This window comes from Anser anser (genome assembly GCF_964211835.1).
Source record: "Anser anser genome assembly, chromosome: 16".
Classification (NCBI taxonomy): domain Eukaryota; kingdom Metazoa; phylum Chordata; class Aves; order Anseriformes; family Anatidae; genus Anser; species Anser anser.
Window position 1 is genome coordinate 955583 of NC_139737.1, and position 20723 is coordinate 976305.

The 20723-nt window shown below is 59.5% G+C and overlaps 1 protein-coding gene across 2 annotated transcripts in view; it reads left to right on the top strand.

Annotated features, from left to right (window-relative positions):
* The first annotated feature begins 231 nt into the window (after window positions 1–231).
* Window positions 232–20723, top strand: part of NOL4L (nucleolar protein 4 like) — a 60744-nt gene continuing 40252 nt past the window's right edge. Inside the window, exons 1-3 of one of the 2 annotated variants that reach the window (XM_083800962.1) lie at window positions 232–575; window positions 16802–16972; window positions 20215–20326. In XM_083800962.1, coding sequence (XP_083657088.1) covers window positions 267–575; window positions 16802–16972; window positions 20215–20326 — 592 coding nt within the window. In that variant the 5' untranslated portion in view covers window positions 232–266. The remainder of the gene's footprint in view (window positions 576–16801; window positions 16973–20214; window positions 20327–20723) is intronic. The other variant, XM_083800963.1, reaches the window with a different exon arrangement.

Sequence of the window (20723 nt, forward strand, 5' to 3'; positions counted from 1 at the left end):
CTGCTGCTGCTGCTGGCGCCGCCGGTGCCTCCCGCCGCCCGGCTCCCGGGTCGCTGTCCGAGCCCCGGCGCCCCCCCCGCCGCGGCCCCTCCCGGGCATCGCCCCCCAGCCCCGTCCCGGGCCGCGCCGCGCCGGGGCCGGCCGGGCTCGCCGCGCCGCCTCGGCTTCCCCCAGCCCCGCCGCACGCCGCGCCGGGACAGGGCGCGGGGCCGGGCGCCGCCGCCGCCGCCGCCGCCGCCGCTGTCGCTGCCGCCGCCGGCCGGGCGATGCCGAAGCCGCCGCTGCTGCTGCGGGGGAGCCGCCCCGGGGACAGCGAGCTGGGGCGGCAGTTCCGGGACTGGTGCCTGCGCACCTACGGGGACTCGGCCAAAACCAAGACGGTGACCCGGAGCAAGTACCAGCGCATCGCCGAGGTGCTGCAGGGGGGATCCGGCTCCGGCGGCGGCTCCGGCGGGGGGGAGAAAGGCAAGTTCCAGTTCTGGGTCCGGTCCAAGGGCTTCCGCCTGGGAAACGGCACCAGGGAGGCGACGAAGATGGGTCAAGTGGTGGTTTATGTGCCGGTGAAAACGGGAACGGTTAGTGCGCTCCGTGCCCCGGGGGCTCTGTGTCTGTCTGTCTGCCTGCCTGTCCGTGTCTGTCTGTCCTCCCCGGGGGTGCGGGCGGGAGGGGGGGGGGGGGCGGCGGGCCGGGGGGTTGGAGGGTGAGGGGGGACCGGGGCGGGGGCGGGCACCCCGGGGCCCCTCTGCCCGCTCCCCTACCGGCCCCGTCCCGTCAGCACCGGGCGGCCCAGCCCCGCCGCGCCGCCGGCCGCCGGGAGCGCGCATGCCCCATGCGGGGCGCGACGCGGGGCCCGGCCGCTCCCGCAGCCCCCCGCGGCTCCGGGCGGCAGCACCGGGACGGCCGCCGCCGCCCCGAGCCGACCCACCCGGGATGCGGATGGCGAGAGGCGCCCGCCCGGAGCCTCGCACCTTCCGCCGCCCCCGCCCCCCCCGTCCCATCCGGTGCAGCCCCGAGCGGGCGGCGGCGGGGACGGGGGCGGGAGGGGGGGGGGGGGGGGGCGGCGGTGCCCCCGTGCACCTGCCCCCGCGGGAGGGGGGGCGGGGGGGGAGCAGCGCCGCCGCCCGGTGCGGGCCCCGCCGCCCCCCCGCCCCGTCCGCTCACGTTCGCCCCGCATTTCCCATCCGCCCCACGGCCCGAGCCGGGCTTGCAGTCAAGGGCAGAGCGGCGGCGGGGAGGGGGCGCCGGCACCCCCGCCGCTGCCGCCGCCGCGCCCCGCCCGCCCCGCCGCACCGAGCCGAGCCGTGCGGAGCGGAGCGGAGCGAGCCCGGCCCGCTGCGGCTCGCCCGGCCCCGCCGTCCCGCGGCGCTGCCCGCCCCGTGCGGCCGCGGCAGCCGGTGCCCCGGGGGGTGCGGGCGGCGGCAGAGCCCGGATTAGGGCTGCCCCCCCCTCCCCCGCGGCCGCCGTCCCGGGAAACTCCCCCGCCGGAGCCTCATTGTTCGGCGCCCCGCCGGGCCGGCGGCGCGGGGCGCACCGGGCCGCCTCCCCCCCTCCCTCCCTCCGTCCCTCCCTCCCTCCTTCCCTCCGTCCCTCCCGCCCCGCCGCCGCCCGGGGCTGCCCCGCCGCCCCATTGTTCCCGTCCCGAGCGCGCCCCGCTCGCTCCCCGGCGCGGAGGAGAAGGCGCAACTTTCGCAGCCCCCGGCCCCGCGCGCTGGGGTGCGCCCCGGCCCCGCTGCCCCCCGCCGCCCGCCGGGGGGAACCGGGGGATTGCTCCGGGCCAGCGGGCACAGAAGGGCTCCGGGAGGGCTTTTTTTTTTTTTTTTTTTTTCCTGTCCCTCCCCTCCTCTCCCCGCTGCTGCTGCTGCTGCTGCTGCCGCTGCTCTAAAGGGTGCAGTGTTTTCTGTGCACACACAGACTCCAGCATTGATGTGGCTGGAGGATGCTTCCATTGAGGGCAGCCCATCTGTGGCAAATGCTTCTAAACGCACTATTTACCTCCCATCTGGTCTGCCTTATTATTGGGGGGAGGGGGAAGGGTCATTATTTCTCCTTTTCCCTTCGTGGTGCTCAGAGGCGCCTTTCTTTCTCCCCTTGCAGCCCCCCTCCCCCATTCCATGCCCCAAAAAAATTCTTGGCAATTTTTTTTTGAGACATCTCTGCAGCCCTCCTCTACCGCTTCCCCTCCGCTCCCAAACAGCCCCTGCCGAGGGCGGATTAGGAGCCGAGCCCCCTTGCACAGATCCTGCGCTTCCCCCAGGTCCTCTCCATCTAGCCGGCGACTCTATCCCAGATCTTCCAAATGCTGCAGAGTCATGGTACCCCAGAGAGGCCACGCCAGACTCCCTCGACCCCGCCGCCAGTGAGACACCCCCTCCCCTTTGTCCGTGGCGGAGTCCCGAGGGTCAGGAGCTCAACGAGGCCGGCGCAAGCCCGCGTATTCCCAAAGGGCTTCCGCACAGATGAAGTTTCAGCGAGGAGCGTGCCTAGGCCCCCACATCTTCCCTGGCAGAGTCCCTGCAGGCTACAGATAGGAGATACACCCAGGCTCCCGTAAGCCAACGAACAAAAAGCAGGCATGCCCCCAGGGGACGGCTGCCTTTTCCGAGGGGCAATACCGCTTATTTCCCAGGGACTGCAGTACCTGCCCGAAGTTAGGGCTGGCAGCGCTGCAAAGAACCACTGGCTGTAGGAAAGAGCTGTCATCGCTCTCCCCGAAATCCTCCGGCGCCGGGTCTGTAGAAGTTGTGGCCGCCTCTCCCCCAGGCTCCCGGCCCCCCCCAGCCCCACCTCGCCCCCCCCAGGGAATCCCGTGGCTGGCTTCAGCCCCAGTGCGTGTGCTGGGTTTTGGCTTTGCCTGAAGTGGCTCTCAAATGTAGAGGTAACTTGACGGGGATTTTCTTCAGCTCCTGATAAGTCGGTGCTCTCCTGGTCTTTGGTGCTTTGGGCTGGTTTTGTGGGTGTATTTCGTTTCTCTCGTGCATGCAGTGAAATAATTCACGACGCCAACACGAGCTTTTGGCTTGACAGTAAAGTGTGTATTCTGTTTTCGTGCCTGTTCTGCCGCTTCTCCCAAATGGTCCCGGACTGGCGTTTCGGTTGCTTTCTCCTGGCCGTGCTCCTCAGCAACCCGATACCCCTCGTCCTGTCCCCCCGTCTTCCTCCCAGCACATCTGCCGGGGCGCTGGCGTGCTCGGCACCGTCCCGGGCCGCAGGGACAGGCAGAAATACACGCGGCCGGGGGGCAGCGCCGGGGGCGGGGGGGGCCTGGGCGCCGCTGTGCTGCATCTGCAGGTTGCTACAGGAAATCCGAGGTACCGGAGCGAGAGCTAGAGGAGAGGTGCTAAAGAGCGCGTAGAGGGCAGCAGTGGGGATAAGATCTTTCCTGCCCCTGATAGGGCTGGGGCCACTCCTCCTCTGAAAAAAAAAAAAAAAGGCAAAAATCATCATAGTAACCCCCGCAGCGACCTGGTAGAGCCGTCCCTTTTGGCTTATGCATCCTGAGCTGGCTTGTGCATTTTCTGCGCATCTGTAGCGAAAACATAATTAACATGGGGTTATTATTTTCTCTCCCGAGTAACTTTCCCTTGCCCTCCTCCAGGCCTCTCATCAGAACAGGCCTAATCAGATTTGGGTGGCTTGAGAGCTGTGACTGTGCACTGAGAAGGGGGCATCTGCCTTAGGTGGTGGTCAGAGCAGATGGTGGTCTTCTCAAAGAATGCACTGGGAATAGGAACAGCAGTGCGGACGGATGTCTGGCACAGAGACTGTTCGGATTTCTTTTTCCCAGATGAACGTCCCAAAGATGCTGGACATTTAACACATACAATTAAAAAAAAAACCCTCCGCAGCTACGCACGGGGTTTGGCAGCGTAGGGCGTTGTTGTCCGACAGCCCGGTTCACGCTCCGGCCGGGTGCTGCATCCCGCAGGCCAGGCGCTTGGACAAATCGGCGTTTAGGCTGTGCTGAGGAGGAGGGTATCTTTGTGTGCTGCTGCAGCACAAACAATGGATATCCCAAAGTGCCCAAGGCTGCCGTTCCCTCACGTGGATGGCGTGCACTAAGGTGCAAACCACCTCGTTATCCGCCTGCTGGGCCGAACCCCGCGTTCCCTGGGCAGCGCTCCCCCTTCGCCCCGGCATTGCGAAGAACTGTGGGAGAATTCGGTCGTGACAAGGTGCTAAGATGCAGTTCGTTAAAATCTCGTGTCCCTCCTGTCCTAAGCATTTAGCATCACTTAGACAGTCTTGTGCAGAAGCGCGGTGAGGCAGGGGAGCAGCGCAGGGGCGCGGGCGGCCCTTTGGTGACAGCCGGGCTGCGGGTGCCTTTCCCGGCGCAGCAGGGCGTGCTGGGGCCGGGCGTGAGCTGCGGGAGTGGTTACGCACGCTCTCTAAATCAATGCCGTACCTCGCCGTGCGTGGTGTGAGCTTGTCACAACTCCGGAGCGGTGGCCAGCCTCGCAGGATGGATTCATTCTGGCAGCCCGCGACGCAGGCTGGAGGACTGAGTCCAGTCGGGCTGCGGGGTGAGGTACGGGAAAGCCTCGCGCTGGGCTGACCCTTTGGGTATTGTGCAAAGGCTCGGGGATTGGGTAGGCTCTGCAGCACTGCCTACGTTTGATTTTGCTTTCCTGCTCGCTCTCTGTCCCCTGCAGAGCTGGCATGAGGTTCTGGAGTTCTTTTAGGCATTAATAAAAGGCTGATGACATTTGTGAGGGTGGGCTGCTATTGTTGTAGCAGTGCAGTTCACCTATGCTGGCTCCCCCGGAACTGAATGTTTGAAATCATTTCACGATTGTGCCTGGTGAAATTCATCCAAGGAAAGGTACTGTGGCGGGGAGGAGCGCTACAGAGAACAGAATGAGACCAAAAAGCAAAATGGATGCAGGCCTTTCACCGACAGCAGGAAAGACATCACATGGGACACGGATAAATCTCACAGTACAGCGTATCCCTAAATATATTTTAGTTCCCAGAGACAGAGAGCGTTGTGATGCTGAAGCATGTGAAAGCCGTGATGCTAGGCCGTGGGACAGCACAGCACAGTGGCAGAAAGCTTGAGTTGAGAAGCTGGGCATGTCGGAAAGATGCTGCTCCAGCAGTTAATAGAGGCTACATTTTTCCTGGTACAAGTGCACTTCAATGCCCATATTCAGTGCCCCAAAAAGCTGCACATCTATAACCTCTAAGAACATTAGTCAACAGAAGGTTTTCACTATTGTGAATAACCACTTAGACTTTCTGTGGACTTCACGTGATAAAAAAAAAATAAATCAAGACTGTTCAGAAGAGCCTTAGACAAGGCAAATGGGCCTGAGGGTATTATCTGAGAAATTGTCTATTACTTCTTTAGCACGAGCCTTACTTAGAGTATACAGAGCCTTCACCTGCTCTGAAATAGCCTACCCCTGAGCGTGCAGGGCAGCAGTGGCTTTTCCAAGGAGCTGAACTGGTGGCAGGTTTACATTCAAATGTGCACTTAGGAGACTGGCACAATGCTGGCTGGATGCATGGTCCCATCCAACCAAACACAGAGATCTCCTACCTCAATACCAGTTCCAGGTTCAGCTCTGAGTTTGCACAACATCAGCAGCAGTTTTTGCTTCTGAAGACTGCTGGTGGTCAGAGTCACGCTAGCGATAACCCGTCCAAAGGTTCCCCATCCCACCCCTTCTCCCGGTCCCAGCCCCCTTACGCATGCCCGGATAAACAGTTTCCAAAACAGTCGTCTCTATCCACCGTTTATGCCGTACGTCCTACGTGATTCCAGAAACATTGCTGGCATTGCCGATCTGAGAGGAACCGAGATCCAAGAGGATCTGAGAGTATTTCCTTGATGAAGCACTCGTATCACCTGAAAGTTATCTCCCCCTGCAACTGCTTTAAGATTTGTGTTGCTTGTTGGGCGTTGCTTTGAAGAAGGGAAAAAAAAAGAAAAAAAAAAGAAAAAAAAAAAAGAAAAAAAAAGAAGCAAATGAAACAGAGCTTCTGTAAGGCCTTCTTAAAATAATGCTAAAATGCAAAGGAAGGAAAGCCAGGTCCGGTGAGACACTGCTCTTGGGGCTCTTCAGATTATGCCCCGTCTTTGCAGAGGAAGAGGGGTCCAAGCACTCAGGGCCCTGCATTAGCGAGGAGCTGAGAGGACTGACGATAAGAGCAAATGTAGGCTGTGCTCTCACCTCTCCTCCAAGGGCCGTGACTCAAAGGGACTTACTCTTATTCTGAGCAGGCAGGGGAATTCAGTTGCTGACTAAGGATGGCAGCAAAGCCCAGAAGAGGTTGTTGCACTGGTTTCACTGCGAACTTTCTCAAGAATGTTTGTCCAAACCATTCTCAGCAAAATTCTCAGATAATATCGTTCCCTCAGTTTTGTTTTTGCTATTAAATTAGGACTGATATGAGCAGTGTATGAACTTTATGGACAAAATAAATTGGCAGGGAAACCACAAAGAGGCATGGGGCATCAATGGAGTGTCCAGCCAGCCAGCACACGTTGATGCTCTGGCTTCACAAAACCTTGTCTGCGTTCCTGGGACGAAGGAACACATATTCTTTTCTCTTCCCTTAGTGCAAATTAGCATTTACCTTCCCCTGATCTCATGTTAGCTGTGCCCACCTCTGAAGAACTGCATCCAGATGGGCCAAAGTCACCACCGAGTTTTGGTGTCTCATCTAATTAGCTGATTGTAGCTAGGAGGTACCTGGTGGCCAAAATCGTCGTCTTTGTTGGAATGCTGCTGACTTCCACTTTTATGGCTGGTGCCAAAGAGCGGCAATTTATTTGAGAAGAAATAGCTGCAGAATGGACGTGCGTGTATATGGGAGCGGGCAGTAATAGCAGAGGTTTGGAGTAATGGTTTCTTTCCCGTGTGTCTGAGATTAAGCCAGCAGCCACTGAAAGTAGGAGGCTGGTTATGTCTTGCCAGAGCGGTACTGGGCCTTTCACAGGAAGACAACTGGGAAACCGGGATGCTGTGTAAATGTTTTCTCTCGGCCCTTTTTCTGTTTTGGCTTGACGGCCTGGAAGGCACACGTTTACTCTTCTAACGTACAGGCAGAAGCAATGCTAGCATCTCAGCCGGACCTGCTCCACGCCGAGAGGGAGGGATTGCTCTGGGGAAGGCAGGGCAGGGCCTCGGGACTCCTGGCCTGGCTTGCATTTGAGTGAGCGATCTAAGAGCAGACCCCGGGTCATCCATGCATCCGCGCTGCTGAGGCATCCGAACCCTTCTGGGTGTCGGTGCTGCGAGCGCTGCCTGCGCTGGTGCCATGGTGGCCTGGGTGCTCCGGGGGCCCTGTGGCAGCACCCAGCCGGGGCAGCTCCTCCCTGGGCGATGCTTTCGGGTCGTTGTTGCCACTGCCGGTTCGGGTGCCGGGTACCCCGGGCCCACGGGGCTGTGGCGGCGGGGAGGAGGCCTGCCTGCCCTCGCTCACCTGCCTCGGGCCTTGTGATCCAGCACAAGCCCTTGAGCTGGTGACAAAGGTCTGGATGTGGGCTGGGAAGTACGGTCCTGTCTCTTAGCAACTGGTTCCTACCTCTGAGCTCTCGGAGCTGTGTGGGACAGAGAGCATCAGTCACGCTCCTGCTGCAGCAGCAGCGTGCCGAGGAGGGGACGGGGGGTCCGGCCCGCTCCAGCCACAGCCCCGACGCTTAGAGAAGCTCGGGCATTTCTAACACGAGCAGTCAGCTGCGAGTCCTAATCAAAGCTTCGGTTTAATTGCTTTGCCCGTGCCCTGTCTCCGCAAGGCGAACACATCGCCCGTTGGCCGCCTGCAGGGGCTGCCTGCCAGCTACCTCGGGAGCAGCTCCGCGCTGCCCCTGCTTTTTGGTGGCAGGGTGGGGACCGGGCGGGGAGGAGGGAGGACACGGCCCATGTATTTCTAGAAAAATTAGATGTCACAGGGTCCTTCCCTGAACTCCTCCGCACTGCACTTGGGAATCCCCCAGCCCTCCTAGGGACATTTGCATTGCTATTTTCTGTCTCGGTGCTTGGTTCTGCTATTTCACCCTCGTGTTTCCTCCTCCTAACCAAAAGCGACTCCTCTCTGGTGAGCATTTCTCAGAGGCTTCCTTGCAAAGAACTGTTTCATAAACATTTTCACAAATCCTCTGCTTTGTCCTCCTAATTAACCATCCAATTGGCCCCCAATGGAGCCTTCACCTCTCCTGTGAAGATCCTGCTTGCACAGATTATAACCTGTCAGCTGCCAATTTATTCCTCATGCAGAGGGCAGGTTATATTAATTGTCTGTCATCCCTGCCCCGTTTGGTTCGCCCTCCCTTTCTTCTGCTCACCGCAGCATCCCTGTTTCGAGACACGGGCTCACAGAAAGGCAGGGGAAGCCAGCGGCGAGGCAGCGTGGCTTTACCGATGTGCCCAGCCTGCAGCGATGAGGCTGCTGGACCAGCCGTGGTGGGATGCTGCTGGGCGGTGTCAGCCCTGGGAGAGGGGGCCCTGTGGACGGATTGCCATGACGGAGCCGTCGGTGTTAAACAGCACGTCTCATTTCTGATCCCCCCACACGTAGTTGCAGTTGAGAGCTCCAAAAAAATCCATTTGGCTGGCCCAGGTTAATCGGGAATCCGTGGGGATGATTTACAAGTCAGATCTTGGAAGAGTTGGGGCCCACCCTGCGTGGTTACAGTGGAAACAAGCCAGAATTCAGAGGAGGGTTACCTGACAGATCTAGCAAAATTCAGTCAACTTCTGCCCCGTCCCCAGCTCCCTGTGTGGGACCCCCCCACACCCTTTCAGGTCCGTGTATGCAGCTCAGAGTAAATAAACACTGACTGCGGTAGGAGCCTGCTGTCACCAAGGGTAGGTGCCGTGTGTTTTGCTTGGTTCAGGTGTCAGGGAAGGGGGTGGTGGAGTCCAGCATAACCCTTATGGCTCAGCACCGTCAGCTTTTGGGGTAAAGGCAGGAAAAAGGCGCAGCAGCACAGTGCAGCTCATGTCCTCGGTGCCCTTACCTGGCACAGAGGCTCGGTTCTGGGAGGCAGCTTGAGCCCCCTCGAAGGGCTGCTGAGTTGTCAGCGCTTTCCTAGAGGCACATCTTGCAGTGCCTGCGGGAGTCTCTGACTCTGGCCCACATCCTCTGCATTGCCAGGGAACAATGAGCTGACACCAGGATGCCATGCGTTCGGGGCTCAGCCTCGGCCCGCCTGACCTTGATTCACTGGAGCATCATTTGTAACTTATTTTACATAATTTTGCTTGCCCCTAACGAGCTGAGCTGCTGCTGCTGCACTCTGCCTCCTCCTACTTAGTTTCATTTTGACATCACCGTGTCCTCACGGCAGGTTCGATGATGTTGCACGGCTGCCCTGACGCTGCTGGGTCTGTTCCCAGGCAGAACGAGGGGTAACCTTGCGGCGAAGGGTGACCTCGTCACTTGGTACAGCGGCGTCTCCTCCTCCGGCTTGAAAGATTTTGCTTTGGTAGTGATCTTTATTAGATTCCTGCCTCAGAGCTGGGAAGATTGTTTACTGTGATAAGTTACTGTAGGGAAGAACCACCTCTAAACACGTACTGAGTTTGTGTTGCAGCTATGTATTTTCAATATTTTTCCAATATTCGATATATAATTTTCAACATATAGCTGCAGACTTGCTTTAGAATGCTATTTAATATAAATGCTCTTCTAATTACAAATTCAATTTCTTGCTACCCCCCCGGCATGCCCCTCCATCTCACCTAAAAAGATCCAAATGCCATTAAGAAATCGCCCCCCATCTTTACAGGTTTATTAAAAAAAAATAAACAACAACAAGCTTGCATTTTAGCTCTGCCTAATTGTTCAAAATAACAAGAAATACTGCAGCACGGCAGCAGCCACCAGATGACAATGCCCGTGACACCTGCCCGCTAGCGAGCCACCCCGCCGCACCTCCCCGGCTCAGCGGAGCAGCGCGGCGCAGTCCGGAGGCTGCAGCCGGGGCGATTCCCCGGGCAGGCCGGAGCTCTCTGCAGTCGGGCGCTGTGCTCACGAGGCCGCACCGGTGTTTCCACCCCAAACCGTCAGAGACGAAGCCCTGACGCAGCTCGGCCTGCCCCGGTGCACCCAGCGGTTTGTTCCCTTCGACGCGGCCGGCTCGCCCACGGCGGGCAGCGCTGGCTCCCGGCTGTGCCCGGCCACGGGGTCACGTTCGCCCGGCAGCGTGCACTCACCTCCCGGCGCAGCTGCTCCTGTGGCTTCCCCGCGGCGGGCGGCCGGTGCTCGCGGGGAGGCAGCTCGGCTCTCCTGCACCGTGCAAAATGTCCTCTGCCTGCAGGGCATGGCAGGCACGCAACCGAGCCTCTGCCCGCCGCCGCTGCTGCGCCCGTCGCCCCTGTGCCCCGTCGGCACGGGGCATCGGTGCCCACCCCACCACCCGCAGCCCCCCGCAGCCCACCTGGGCCCTCCCCGCAGCCGGAGGCAGGGCTGCCATTTCCAGGCTCGCCCCTCCCAGGCTGCCGTGTTTTCATTCAGAGCCCTGGGAGCCGGCAGAGAAATAAGCTGAGGTCAGAGCAAAGGCCTGGGCTCATGGAGACGGCTCAGCTGTGGCTGCTGAAAGAGCAGCTCGCTTGTAAGAGGCGCCTGTCCCCGGTGAAAGACATACACCTCAGCTTTGTTTGCCGTCTAAAAATAATGCGCCTGGCTCCCCCTCACAAGGAAGTATTTACCTTGGAAAAAAAGTATTGTGTACCGTGCCGGCTAGAGAAACAATGCGAATGCACCGAGCACGAGGCTGGCAGTCGGGGACTCGGGTATGCTGCTCCACCAGCCCCCGGCCGGAGTCAGCGGGTAGCCCTGGGGAAATTATTTCTCCTGCCTGCCTTGGTTCCCCCTGGAGAAATTACCTCTCCTGGGCCGTGGTGAGGATCAGTTGATCAGCAGAGCCAGGGCAGGTTTTACTGCAGTGAGGAGGACTGTAGCTATAACAGCTGGATTGGGCTTCATGTTTGCCTGGTAGTTTGTGCAAAATTATGTATAAATGTTTAGCACAGAGAAACGTCATCAGCATTTTAGCTACCATTTTTTCCCAATTTTCCAACCAGATATGTTCAGAAAAAATTCCCAGAAAAATACCTCTGGAGAAAAAGGAGCAAAATCTGTAAGTTAAAGCATTTCCCATGTTATTCTGGTGGGTTCTTTTTATCATTAGCCATACAGTTGATATTGTCCTCAGTCTAGCATTTCCCCAGGGCCTATTCCTAAGGCATGCACTGTGCCCGTGGTAAGAGGGACAAGAGGAAGAGGGAAGTTCTAGGAATCGAGCTCTTCTTTCTCCTCGCAGCATTAGCAGAGGGAGCCTGCTGTGGTTTAACATATCCCCCGCAAAAGCTGCTTTCATCCTACACCTAAATACCATGAGGAGTGAACTTCCTAAAGCCCTGGAGAAGTCTAAATATAGAAGCCAATCAAGGACCGACTTCCCAGAGATGAGAAGTACCAAGAACAGTTTCTTGATCAAAAGTTGTAAGAGTCCATATTGAAATAAAGCGTCTGTCTCGGTACCCAAGCCTGCGCGGAAGGAGTAATTGTAGAGGTGGGCTCGTGCTCCTCGCATGCCGGCTCCGTCTGCCTCGCGGTAGCCGCAGCGCCAGGTGCCGGAGGCAGGCAGGAGGCTGCGGTCTGGCGAGGTGGATGGATGCAAGGTGCGAGTCACTGAGGCACCGACAGGAATTTTTCTGACAGTGCGACAGAATTTCGCTCCTTGCTGTGTATTGCAGTTTCTGTCCCTCTGTAACCCACGGCTTTTTCCTGTGCCTGTCCGCTCCTGGTCACAGCTGATCATTTTTTTCTGAAGAACAAAAATTTTCTTAGAACAAAGCACAACTTACAGGAAATTAGAAAGGCACGACACCACGGTTGTGAATCTCAAAGCAGCAATCTGACAGCGCCTCCGTGCACGTAGCAGAGGGAACCACCACAGGCGCCGAGGAAGAGCAGGGATTGCTGATTGCTGCAGAGATGGCGCTGCCAGGCGTGAGCCCTCGGCTGTGCCCCATGGGGGCACGGGATGGGGAGCCCTGCTCTGCCCTGCAGCACTGCAGGCAGAGGGGACGGCGCTGCCTCTTCCCCGCCTGCAAGGGAGGTGACCTTGAGGGGCCGCTTAGTGCAACCAGCCCCAAAGCTCCCATTCGGGTGTCGCGGGGATGAGCGTGACAGGGGCCCTTCCAGGTAGCCGTGGGAAGTAAGAGTTTAACGTGCTGAGAGAGGCTGTACTGAGCCGGGGGGGAGATGCTGTGGTTGAGACAGAGACGAGCACTTTCGTGTGGGATGTGCGAGGACAGGGGAGGGCTGAGGGTCTGCTCCTCGGACAGCCCGCAGCGTGCAGCCATAATCAGCAGGGCTCTGCCGGCAGGAAGTGGCTTTTTGCTCGCAGGAAGCTGAATTCGGCTGCTATCAGCCCCTTGCGTAAAGGCCAGGGGAGCGTTTTATCTGCCGTTGAGCGCAGCAGATGGGGAAGCAGCCGGCACTCCCTCCTGTCCCGCTCCTTTTCCAGCACCCCTGCCCCGTGGCCCTCGCGTGACCTCCCCCCCTCTGAAAACCGCCGCTTTCCTGCAGAGCGGTGCAGGGCAGAGCTTGCTGCGCCCAGGAAAGCTGCCGGCCCCGCTGGAGGAGGCAGACATTGCCCCTGCCGGAGCGCAGCCCTGGGACCCCAGGCTCCCGAGCTCCTCCTGGGCCTGTGCCGCATCCTCCAGCAGTGACCCCGCCAGGCGTGCAGGCCGCGGAGAGCCGGGTCCCCGGGCGTTCGGGTGGAATCCTCCCAGCTTCTCTCAAATCAGAGCGGCAGAGCCAGGAGAGGGGACCGGGGCACAGAGGCTCGTGGGGACGGGCGGCCCTTGCACGAGGCCGCTCCTCGCACGTTTAGGTCTCGCGTTGCGCAGGGAGGCAGCAGCATTTGGGGGCCGGTGCAGAGGTCGGCGCGGGGGTCCCGCCGCCCTGCGGAGGGTGAAGCGTGCCCCTCAGCGCTGGGCTCAGCCGCAGAGCCCCGGCCGGGACCGCTTTCACACCCCAGGCAGCCAAGAAACGGCTGCAGGGGCCTGCAGAGGCCCAGCGGGCGGCTGGCAGCAGGGAACGGCGGCCGGGGGCGCTCGGGGTGGCCGCTGCCCACCGGGACCCGGGGCCGCCTGCGGCCTGGGAAACCGCCCCGGGGCCGTGCCCCACGGCCGCTCGGTGCCTGCCGGGCCGCGGGGGGTCCCCACCGGGGCCGCCCCCGCCAGCCGGTGCCTCCCGGCCGCGAGGAGCCGCCCGGCCGGACCCGGCCCGGCCCGGCCCGGGGGAGCGGATTACCGCCGGCAGCGCGGCCCCGCCGGTTGCCATGGCGACGCCGCTACCTGCCGCCGGGGCCTCAGCCCGGGCCGGGCGGAGGGGGGGGGGGCGGCCCCTTCTTCCCCCCCCCCCGCCGCCGCGGCAGATGTCACCGGGCGGCCCCGGGGCGGCCCCCGCGGAGCTGCACGGCCCGGGGCAGCGCGGGGGCGGCCGGCAGGGAGGGAGGGAGGGAAGGGGGGGGGGGGGGAAAGGGCACGGCCGCGCCCCAGCCGCTGGGCCCCGGGGGAACGGGGACGAGCGGGGCCGCCGAGGCGGGGGCCGGCGTCGTGCGGCAGCCGGGGAGGGCAGGGCGGCTGCGGGAGAACAAAGATGCGGGGAGGGGACGCGGGCGAGCCCCGTGAGGGCAGCCCGAGGCCCGCCGCCATCTCCCCCAGCCCCGGGGCGCCTGGCGCGGGGCTCTCCCCTCCTCTGGCTGCCGAGGGGGGCTCCGGTGCCGGGGGTGCGAGGGGACCCTAACCCCAACGCGGCCCCCTGCCCCGAGCGGGGCCCCGGCCCCAGCAGGGGGCTCGGCCAGGGGCAGCGAGGAGAAGTGGGGGGGGCACGGGGCGAAGGGCGCGGGAGGCTGGCGCGGGACGTGGGGCCGAAGGGGCCTGTGAAGTGTGAGCGGGGGGCACGGGAGGAAAGGGGGGGCCGAGGAGAGGAGGGAGACAAAGGGCTGCGGGGAGGAAGGAGGCAGGTGGGAAGTGAGGGGGAGAAACGGACAAGAGGGGTTGGAGAGCACCGAAGGTGGTTGGGAAGGTGGGAGAAAGGGGAGCAAAAGCTGTAGGAATAACGTATAGGGGACAGGCCAGGGACAGGAGGGGAGGAGATGGGTGAGAAAGGGCAGGAGGAGAGGCCGACTAACGCTGGGCAAAGGTGGGAGGAGGTGGGATGCCGGAGCATGGCGAAGGGGCTCCCTCTGCCAAGCACCTGAGGTGCCGCCGGCTTCCCAAGCACCTGTCTCAAGGCTGACTCCTGAAATCTTGTGTGCATTTTGGGGGCTGGCAGCTCCCGGTAAAGCCCCAACACCAGTAGGGGGCAAAAGCATCCTTTATGCTCGTCCTTCTTCCCAACTGAATTTTTATTGCTTTTTAAACTTAATGGCTTTTAAGCCGTTCTGAGATATTACGGGCTCTGACTCATGCCTTGAATACTTGTGAGCAATACTGGGTGTGGAAGGAAGACGGACGGAGAGGGGCGTAGGCCCTTTGAGAGGTAACCTATAGCACATATGTCCTCTTAAATCCTAGGTCAACATTCGGTTATATTGCCACTGATAAACCTTCATAATCCCAGAATCACCAACTTGGTACAGCTTCTTATATCCAGTGGCTTTGATACCACTTGCATCTCACCTGCTTCCCAAAGCTAAATAGTCATCGTGGGGGGAGAAGTCTCAGCGCGGACAAGGGGCTGGAGAGCCTGAGGAGTCGGGAGGGCTGCAGCAGGGGACGGGCTGGCGAGGAGGCAGCTCTGGCACCCGGCATCCGGACGGGCTGGCGAGGAAGCCAGCACTGATGAGCAGAGAGGCTGTAGTGATGCCAGACCCCGAGGTTCTCTTAGCTGCAGTCATTGTAAAACCAAGGAGGAAACGGGCAACCACCGGCCTTGCAGGGATGAGGGTATTTGCTGGTTGGGATGGCCCTGGAAATAGTGATTTGCGTGTGGAGTTGGTTGCAACCTTAATTTTGAGGGCGCTGCTTGTTGCGACTGACTGTGCTTTTCTCCTGATGCAGTTTCCTTTGTCCTGTTTCTCTAATTATCCTCATTTCAACCCTGCTCTGAGGATTATTGGTCAGTAGGAAGCCTCCTAATGCCCATTCCTCCTTGGCAAGGGAATACCCGTGCCCTGGATTAAAGTGAAACTCCCCGAACAGTGACAGAAGAAATTAGATCTATATTCCTCAGAAACCCTCCCTCAGGCGAAGTTTCCCGACCCCCACCACATCAGCCCTGCCACCGTGCCCCTTGTGTTCGTTCTCAATATTCTCTTTGTTACAGCCACCTTTATGTACGGCTCAGAGCTCCCGAGGGAAGGGAGAGGTGGTTTGTGCAGGAAAAGCCCCGTGCCCGTTTCCAGAGCGAGCACGCCCACCCGTCCCGCTGCGGCCGTGCCGAGTGTAGATGGTCTCTGCTCTGAAATCGGGGTGAGCAGCTTCAACAGGCAGCGCTTCACGGTAAAAGACTGCTTACCCAGTGCGTTGGGTAGTCTTTAGCAGAAGTCCATCCCTCTAAATGATTGATTTTTGAGATTCCCTTGACTGGAGGCTTAAGAACAGCATTTATTCAATCTGTAGTCCGTGTGAGTATGTACAGCCCAAGCACCAATAACAACAAAAAAGACAGCTTGGAAGATGGGATATTTCCTTTGCATGCAGCCCTCTGCTTGCATTCACAGATTTGAATGCACACGAAGAAGATAGTTTGCAGGTCATTTAGATGTGCAGGTTGCTGCTCACCAGCCTGCTGTGTACAAACTGGGCTGCATCTGTGCATTTATTTTCGGAAGGCAGGCCTCAAAGGGAAGTGTTATGTATATATGTGTGTGCGTGTGCGTGTGTGTAGCATATATTTATATATACAGACGCAGCAATGGCATTTTTTCAAGCAGAGGCAGAGTGACCTCCAGCAGCCTGGCCCTTTCTGGTACTCCCTGCTGTCAGGGCAGGCACCGACCGCCTCCATCGCTGCTCCCCGTGCCGAGGCTTTGTGCCCGAGCGCCGTCAGCAGCTGCCGGCTACCAAAAGCTGCCTCCCCTCCCCGGCGCTCCCTGCCAGCGTGAGCTGACACCGTTCTTGCCAGTCGGCTCGGAGGAACACTGCTCACCACACTTCCCACTCCCACCAGTCTGTCACCACTGCCGTGTGGCAGAATTACAGCCTCCTGCTCCTCGGCACATCCGAACACAAAGAGCTGTGCTGCTGCTGCCAGCGCTCAGCTGCTCTGCGTATGTGAGGGAGGGAGGGTGCCTCGGAAAGGTCAGTGCAGGGAAGGAGGGCGATTCTGTCTCGTTCCTTTAGGGGCCGTATCCTGGCATCACAGTGAAATTTTGTCCTGCTTATCGATCGTGTTCGTGGGGACTGCGTTCAGCTGGGGTGCCCCACGCACGGGCACGCACATCTCGGGGGTTCCCAGGGTGCTTTAGTACCGCTGCAGGTCCACACAGCTTCCTCTGCCTATTCCCTGCCTAGCAAAATCATTCCACATTATGAAAATTGAATTTCTCGATTGGTTGTGACTCCGCTCTGGACTCTCCCCTCGTTTTTGTTCCTGGCCCAATTTCACTGGCAGCTTTAGCAGCAGAACAGCAGCAGCCGCCACTGCCCTGGCTACAGCATCCTCCCCCCCAGAGCACTGTTTAATTTATCCCCCACCTCCCCTGCGCCCCAGGCGGCTCGGGGCCGGCGCTCTGCGACTCTGCCCCCTCCAACCACATTAGCCCCGGGCCCATCTCGTCACCCCTGTCACCCACCGCTGACACTAACTCGACTTGCCTGCACTGTTGTAGGGGGCAGATGGACTGTCGGAGCCCGAGGGCATCTCTCTGAAACGCGTGGCCGTGGTGGAAGATTTCTTTGACATCATATACTCCATGCATGTGGAGAGCTCGTCGGAGCCGGGCAAAGCACCCAAACATGCCGGGCAGAAGAAAACCTACCGAGCGGTGAGACCCCTCTTGGTGCGCCCGGCGGCGAGGGGACGGGCGCGCAGGGCAGCGGGAAGCGCTTCCAGCGGGACGGCCGGAGCGGTGCCGCGCAGGGGGAGGCTGGAGGCGATGGAGGCCGCTTGCCTGTGCGAGGAGGCGTGAGAAAAGAGTTGTTTAAAGGCACAGCAGCTGCGCTCAGGAGACGGGAAGCGGGGCTGCAGCAGCAGCACAACAGCACGGCTGCTTAGAGAGGAAAGACCGAATGAATCATACAAAGGCAACTGTACATGTCTGGGGGAAAAAAAAAAAAAAAAGAAAAAAAGGAGAAATGCTCAGCATCGCTGATGTGCGAGGGGATGTTTACCCAGTCCCCCGCGCTCTGCTCTGTGCCATCTGCCTCCCCTGTGCCAGCCTCTCCCCAGGGAAATGTCAGGCCTGGGCCTCAAAGGGCAGCAGCAGCCAGGAGAGGGGACTGGGGCACAGCCAGAGCCCGGCCCCGCTCAGCACCACGCCAGGGGCATTGGCCTCAGCAGCCCACGGCTCGGCTCCCTCCTCTGGAAAATGGAGGCTGTTCCCGAGCTGGGTCTCCTCAGGTGCTCCCCGGATGCTGAGAACCAGATCTATCCATCCTGAAGCCATTCTAGTTAGGTCAGGAATAATTTAGCTTGAAGTGTGCTTCTCCAGGGAGCTCCCTGTTTCTCCTGACTCTGCACAGCCCTTCGATGCAAATATTTGGGCTCTCCTGTTAAAAGAAGAGCTGAATTCACTGTCCAAATCCGAGCTGCTCTCCTGAATCCCACAGCCCTGAGGACCGAGTCGCGTGGAGACAGAAGTGGCTGGCAGCAGCTGGCGTTTCTGGTGCGCGCATCAGCTCGGAGAGCTCTGTGCAGGCCGCCCCGCTCTCCGCGATGATGCCCGGGGTTGTGCGGGGCTTGGTGCGGGGCTGGAGCCCTCGCGGGGCTGGGGGCTGTCCGTGTGCGTCCCACGCCATGGGATGGTGCAGCCCTGCCCTGCAGGTCCCCACTGCTGGCACTGCAACGTGCTGTGCGCGCCCTCCTGCCCTATGGACTGCAACAGCCCTTCCCCAGTTCCTTCGATTCATCTCTCAGAAGGACGAGGCTGTGCCTGGGCAGCTCAGGAGAGCAGCGGGGTCCCGCTCTGTGCCCGGGGCTCCTCGCTCTCCCCTCGGGCTCCCTCCTGGGCTCCCCCTGCAGCACCGTGCGTCCCGCTGGGCCCGGGGCTGCAGCTCCGGCCGGTCGGCTCCAGGAGCTCGGCTGCCCCCAGCTGCCTCCCCCTCTCCCCAGCATTTCTGATTAGAGAGGCACTGGAGAGTTTGCCCTTGTCCCTGACCTCCAGAGGGAGGCAATCAGAAAGGGAGTTTGGATGGGAGATAACTCATCAGGGAAGCTGTCTGCTCTGCAGAGCATCAAATCAGCTGAGAAATAACAACTGTATCACTAAAATTAGCTGAACATTTGCAGCGGGAGCTGAGGGCCTGCTAGAGCAAAAGCGACAGGGACACCGGGCTCGGCCCCGCAGGCGAGGCGGAGGGACAGCTCTCTGCACACACCGCGGTTCCACATTTGCCGGCAGCAATTTTCAGGCCCTTGAACGTCAGCGTTTCTGTGGGAGCTCCTGGTGCTCGAGCACGGATAAATATCGCGCGGAGGCAGGGGCTGAGCCGGGCGTCTAGGCAGCCACAGCAGAGCTAGATGGGGCTGTGCCTAAATAGAAGGAGAATCCCATGAGGACCAGGCACTGCATCCTCCATTTGAATCGCTGGGACGAGGTCCCTGCCTGAACTTTCTACCCATCTGGCATTAGCATGCATGTAAAACACTGGGCTCTGCTGCCGCTCAGTGGAGATGGATGTCTCTCTCCCTCCCACCGCAGCGTCAGGGCCCAGCGCTGCTTCGCCATCACCGCGCAGCCCCCCTGCCCCAGCAGCCTTCCTCCATAACGCGTTTGCCATCTATTTAGGAAGACTTAAACGTCGCCCCTTCCCGTAGGATAGAAAATAAAAAAATATGCTTGGAATTCATGCCCCTTTAATTTTGTTAGCGAAATGAGGTGGGAGGCTGAAGCCCCTGGCCGGAGGAGGGTCCGGGCTGCCCGCCTGCCTCTGCCCCGCTGCCGTGGCTCCCCGGGTGTCTGGTTGCAGCCCCGCTTCCCCTGTGAGCCCCGCTTCTGCTGGGCTCGCCGCCCCGAGGACGGGCCCGAACAATTGAATTTCTGTCTGCTTTATGACCCCACTTGTAAGTGCTGTGACCCCTGCTGGGGTCGTGGCCCTGGTTTGGGAACCGCTGCACTGGGACAAGTCACTTAGACCAAACAGGATGGGTGATTAGCAGGAGGAACCAACCCCAACGTAAGAGGTGGGCTCTCCACCCTCTTAATGCCTCCCAATTAAGACCAGATGTCTTCCTGGATGATGTTTTAGGCAAGGCACAGGCTGCTGGGCTGCAGGAGAACCTGGGTGAAGCTCCCTGCCTGATGCTATACAGAAGGTCGGGCTCCATGTTCTCCTGTGGCCTTGCAGAAATCTTTACATTAACATTGAAATTGCCTCCTCTTTTCTCCAAATAACCCAAACATGTTATTTAGAAACACTGTAAGGTTGCAGCTGTCAGGAACTGATCGGAACAGTAGGGGCCCACGACAGCCAGGTGCCTTCTGTGGGTGCTGAGGTCTGGATATAGGGCTTTAACTTCAGGTATCTGAGTTTAAAAAATTTACCCTTAGGTCTTCCTCATCTGTAAAATACACATTTCCCACAAAGGTTCAGGAGATTTAATTCATCGCTATTTGTAAAAATGTTTTCAATTCCCTAGATAAAATATGTCACAAAAGTGCAAAGTATTATTAACAGTAATTGATTGTCATTGTGGGAAAAAGTGACCTGCCCTTACAAAAGATTAATGGATTCTTCAGGTTACTGGTGCGACGGTAATTAACAATGCAAACAGAGCTGAAGAGGCCTTACTTTCTCATTTGATTCTTAGGCATTCGTGGCTTCCCTCTTCTCAGACTCCAGGGAGGAGCAGAGAGGAGTTTCGGGGCGGGGGGGCTGAACCTGGCCCTTTTTGCTTGGCCACCCTCCAAAGAGCGTTTGCAGGACGGGTGATGCTCAGGGCAGGGCAGGGCTGGGAGCAGCACCCCGTTGCTGCCCCTACCCCAGCTCGCTGGGCTGCGCGGGGCGAGGGGGGACGGTGCTGGCTGCACCCCGGCCCTCGGGCTCTCAGCCAGGCCATGCAGCCCTCTCTTTGTTTCTCCAGATTGCAGAGACCTATGCCTTTCTCCCAAGAGAAGCTGTGACCAGGTTCCTGATGAGCTGCACCGAGTGCCAGAAGAGGATGCATTTCAACTCCAACGGACTGGAGCCCAAAGGTAAAGGCAAAGGGATTGCGCTAGCAGAGCGGGCAGCATCCCATACCAGACATCACGGGAGGGCTGTCGGTGGCTGCCCCACTCACGGGATGCGGCCGTACCAAATGGTTTTCCCACCCTGGGCTATTTTCAGTGAGCTTTTGCAGCAAAGCCTAAAGAATTGTTTAAAACTTGTGTTGTCCATCACCGTTCATGCACTGTTTTCAGCAGAGGGAGTGGGAAGGGGCTGCTCAGCCCCGCTTTCCTTCTGAGCAGGCGATTCCTCTTCTGGGTCCACCTTCCCCAGGGCAACTGTACAGAGCTCGGGTCAAAACCTTTGCAGAGAGGTCTGCAATCAGCTCGTGACTGTATGTGGGTGGAAGTGCAGACCTCTGAGAAAACCTGAGCTAAAGTTTTT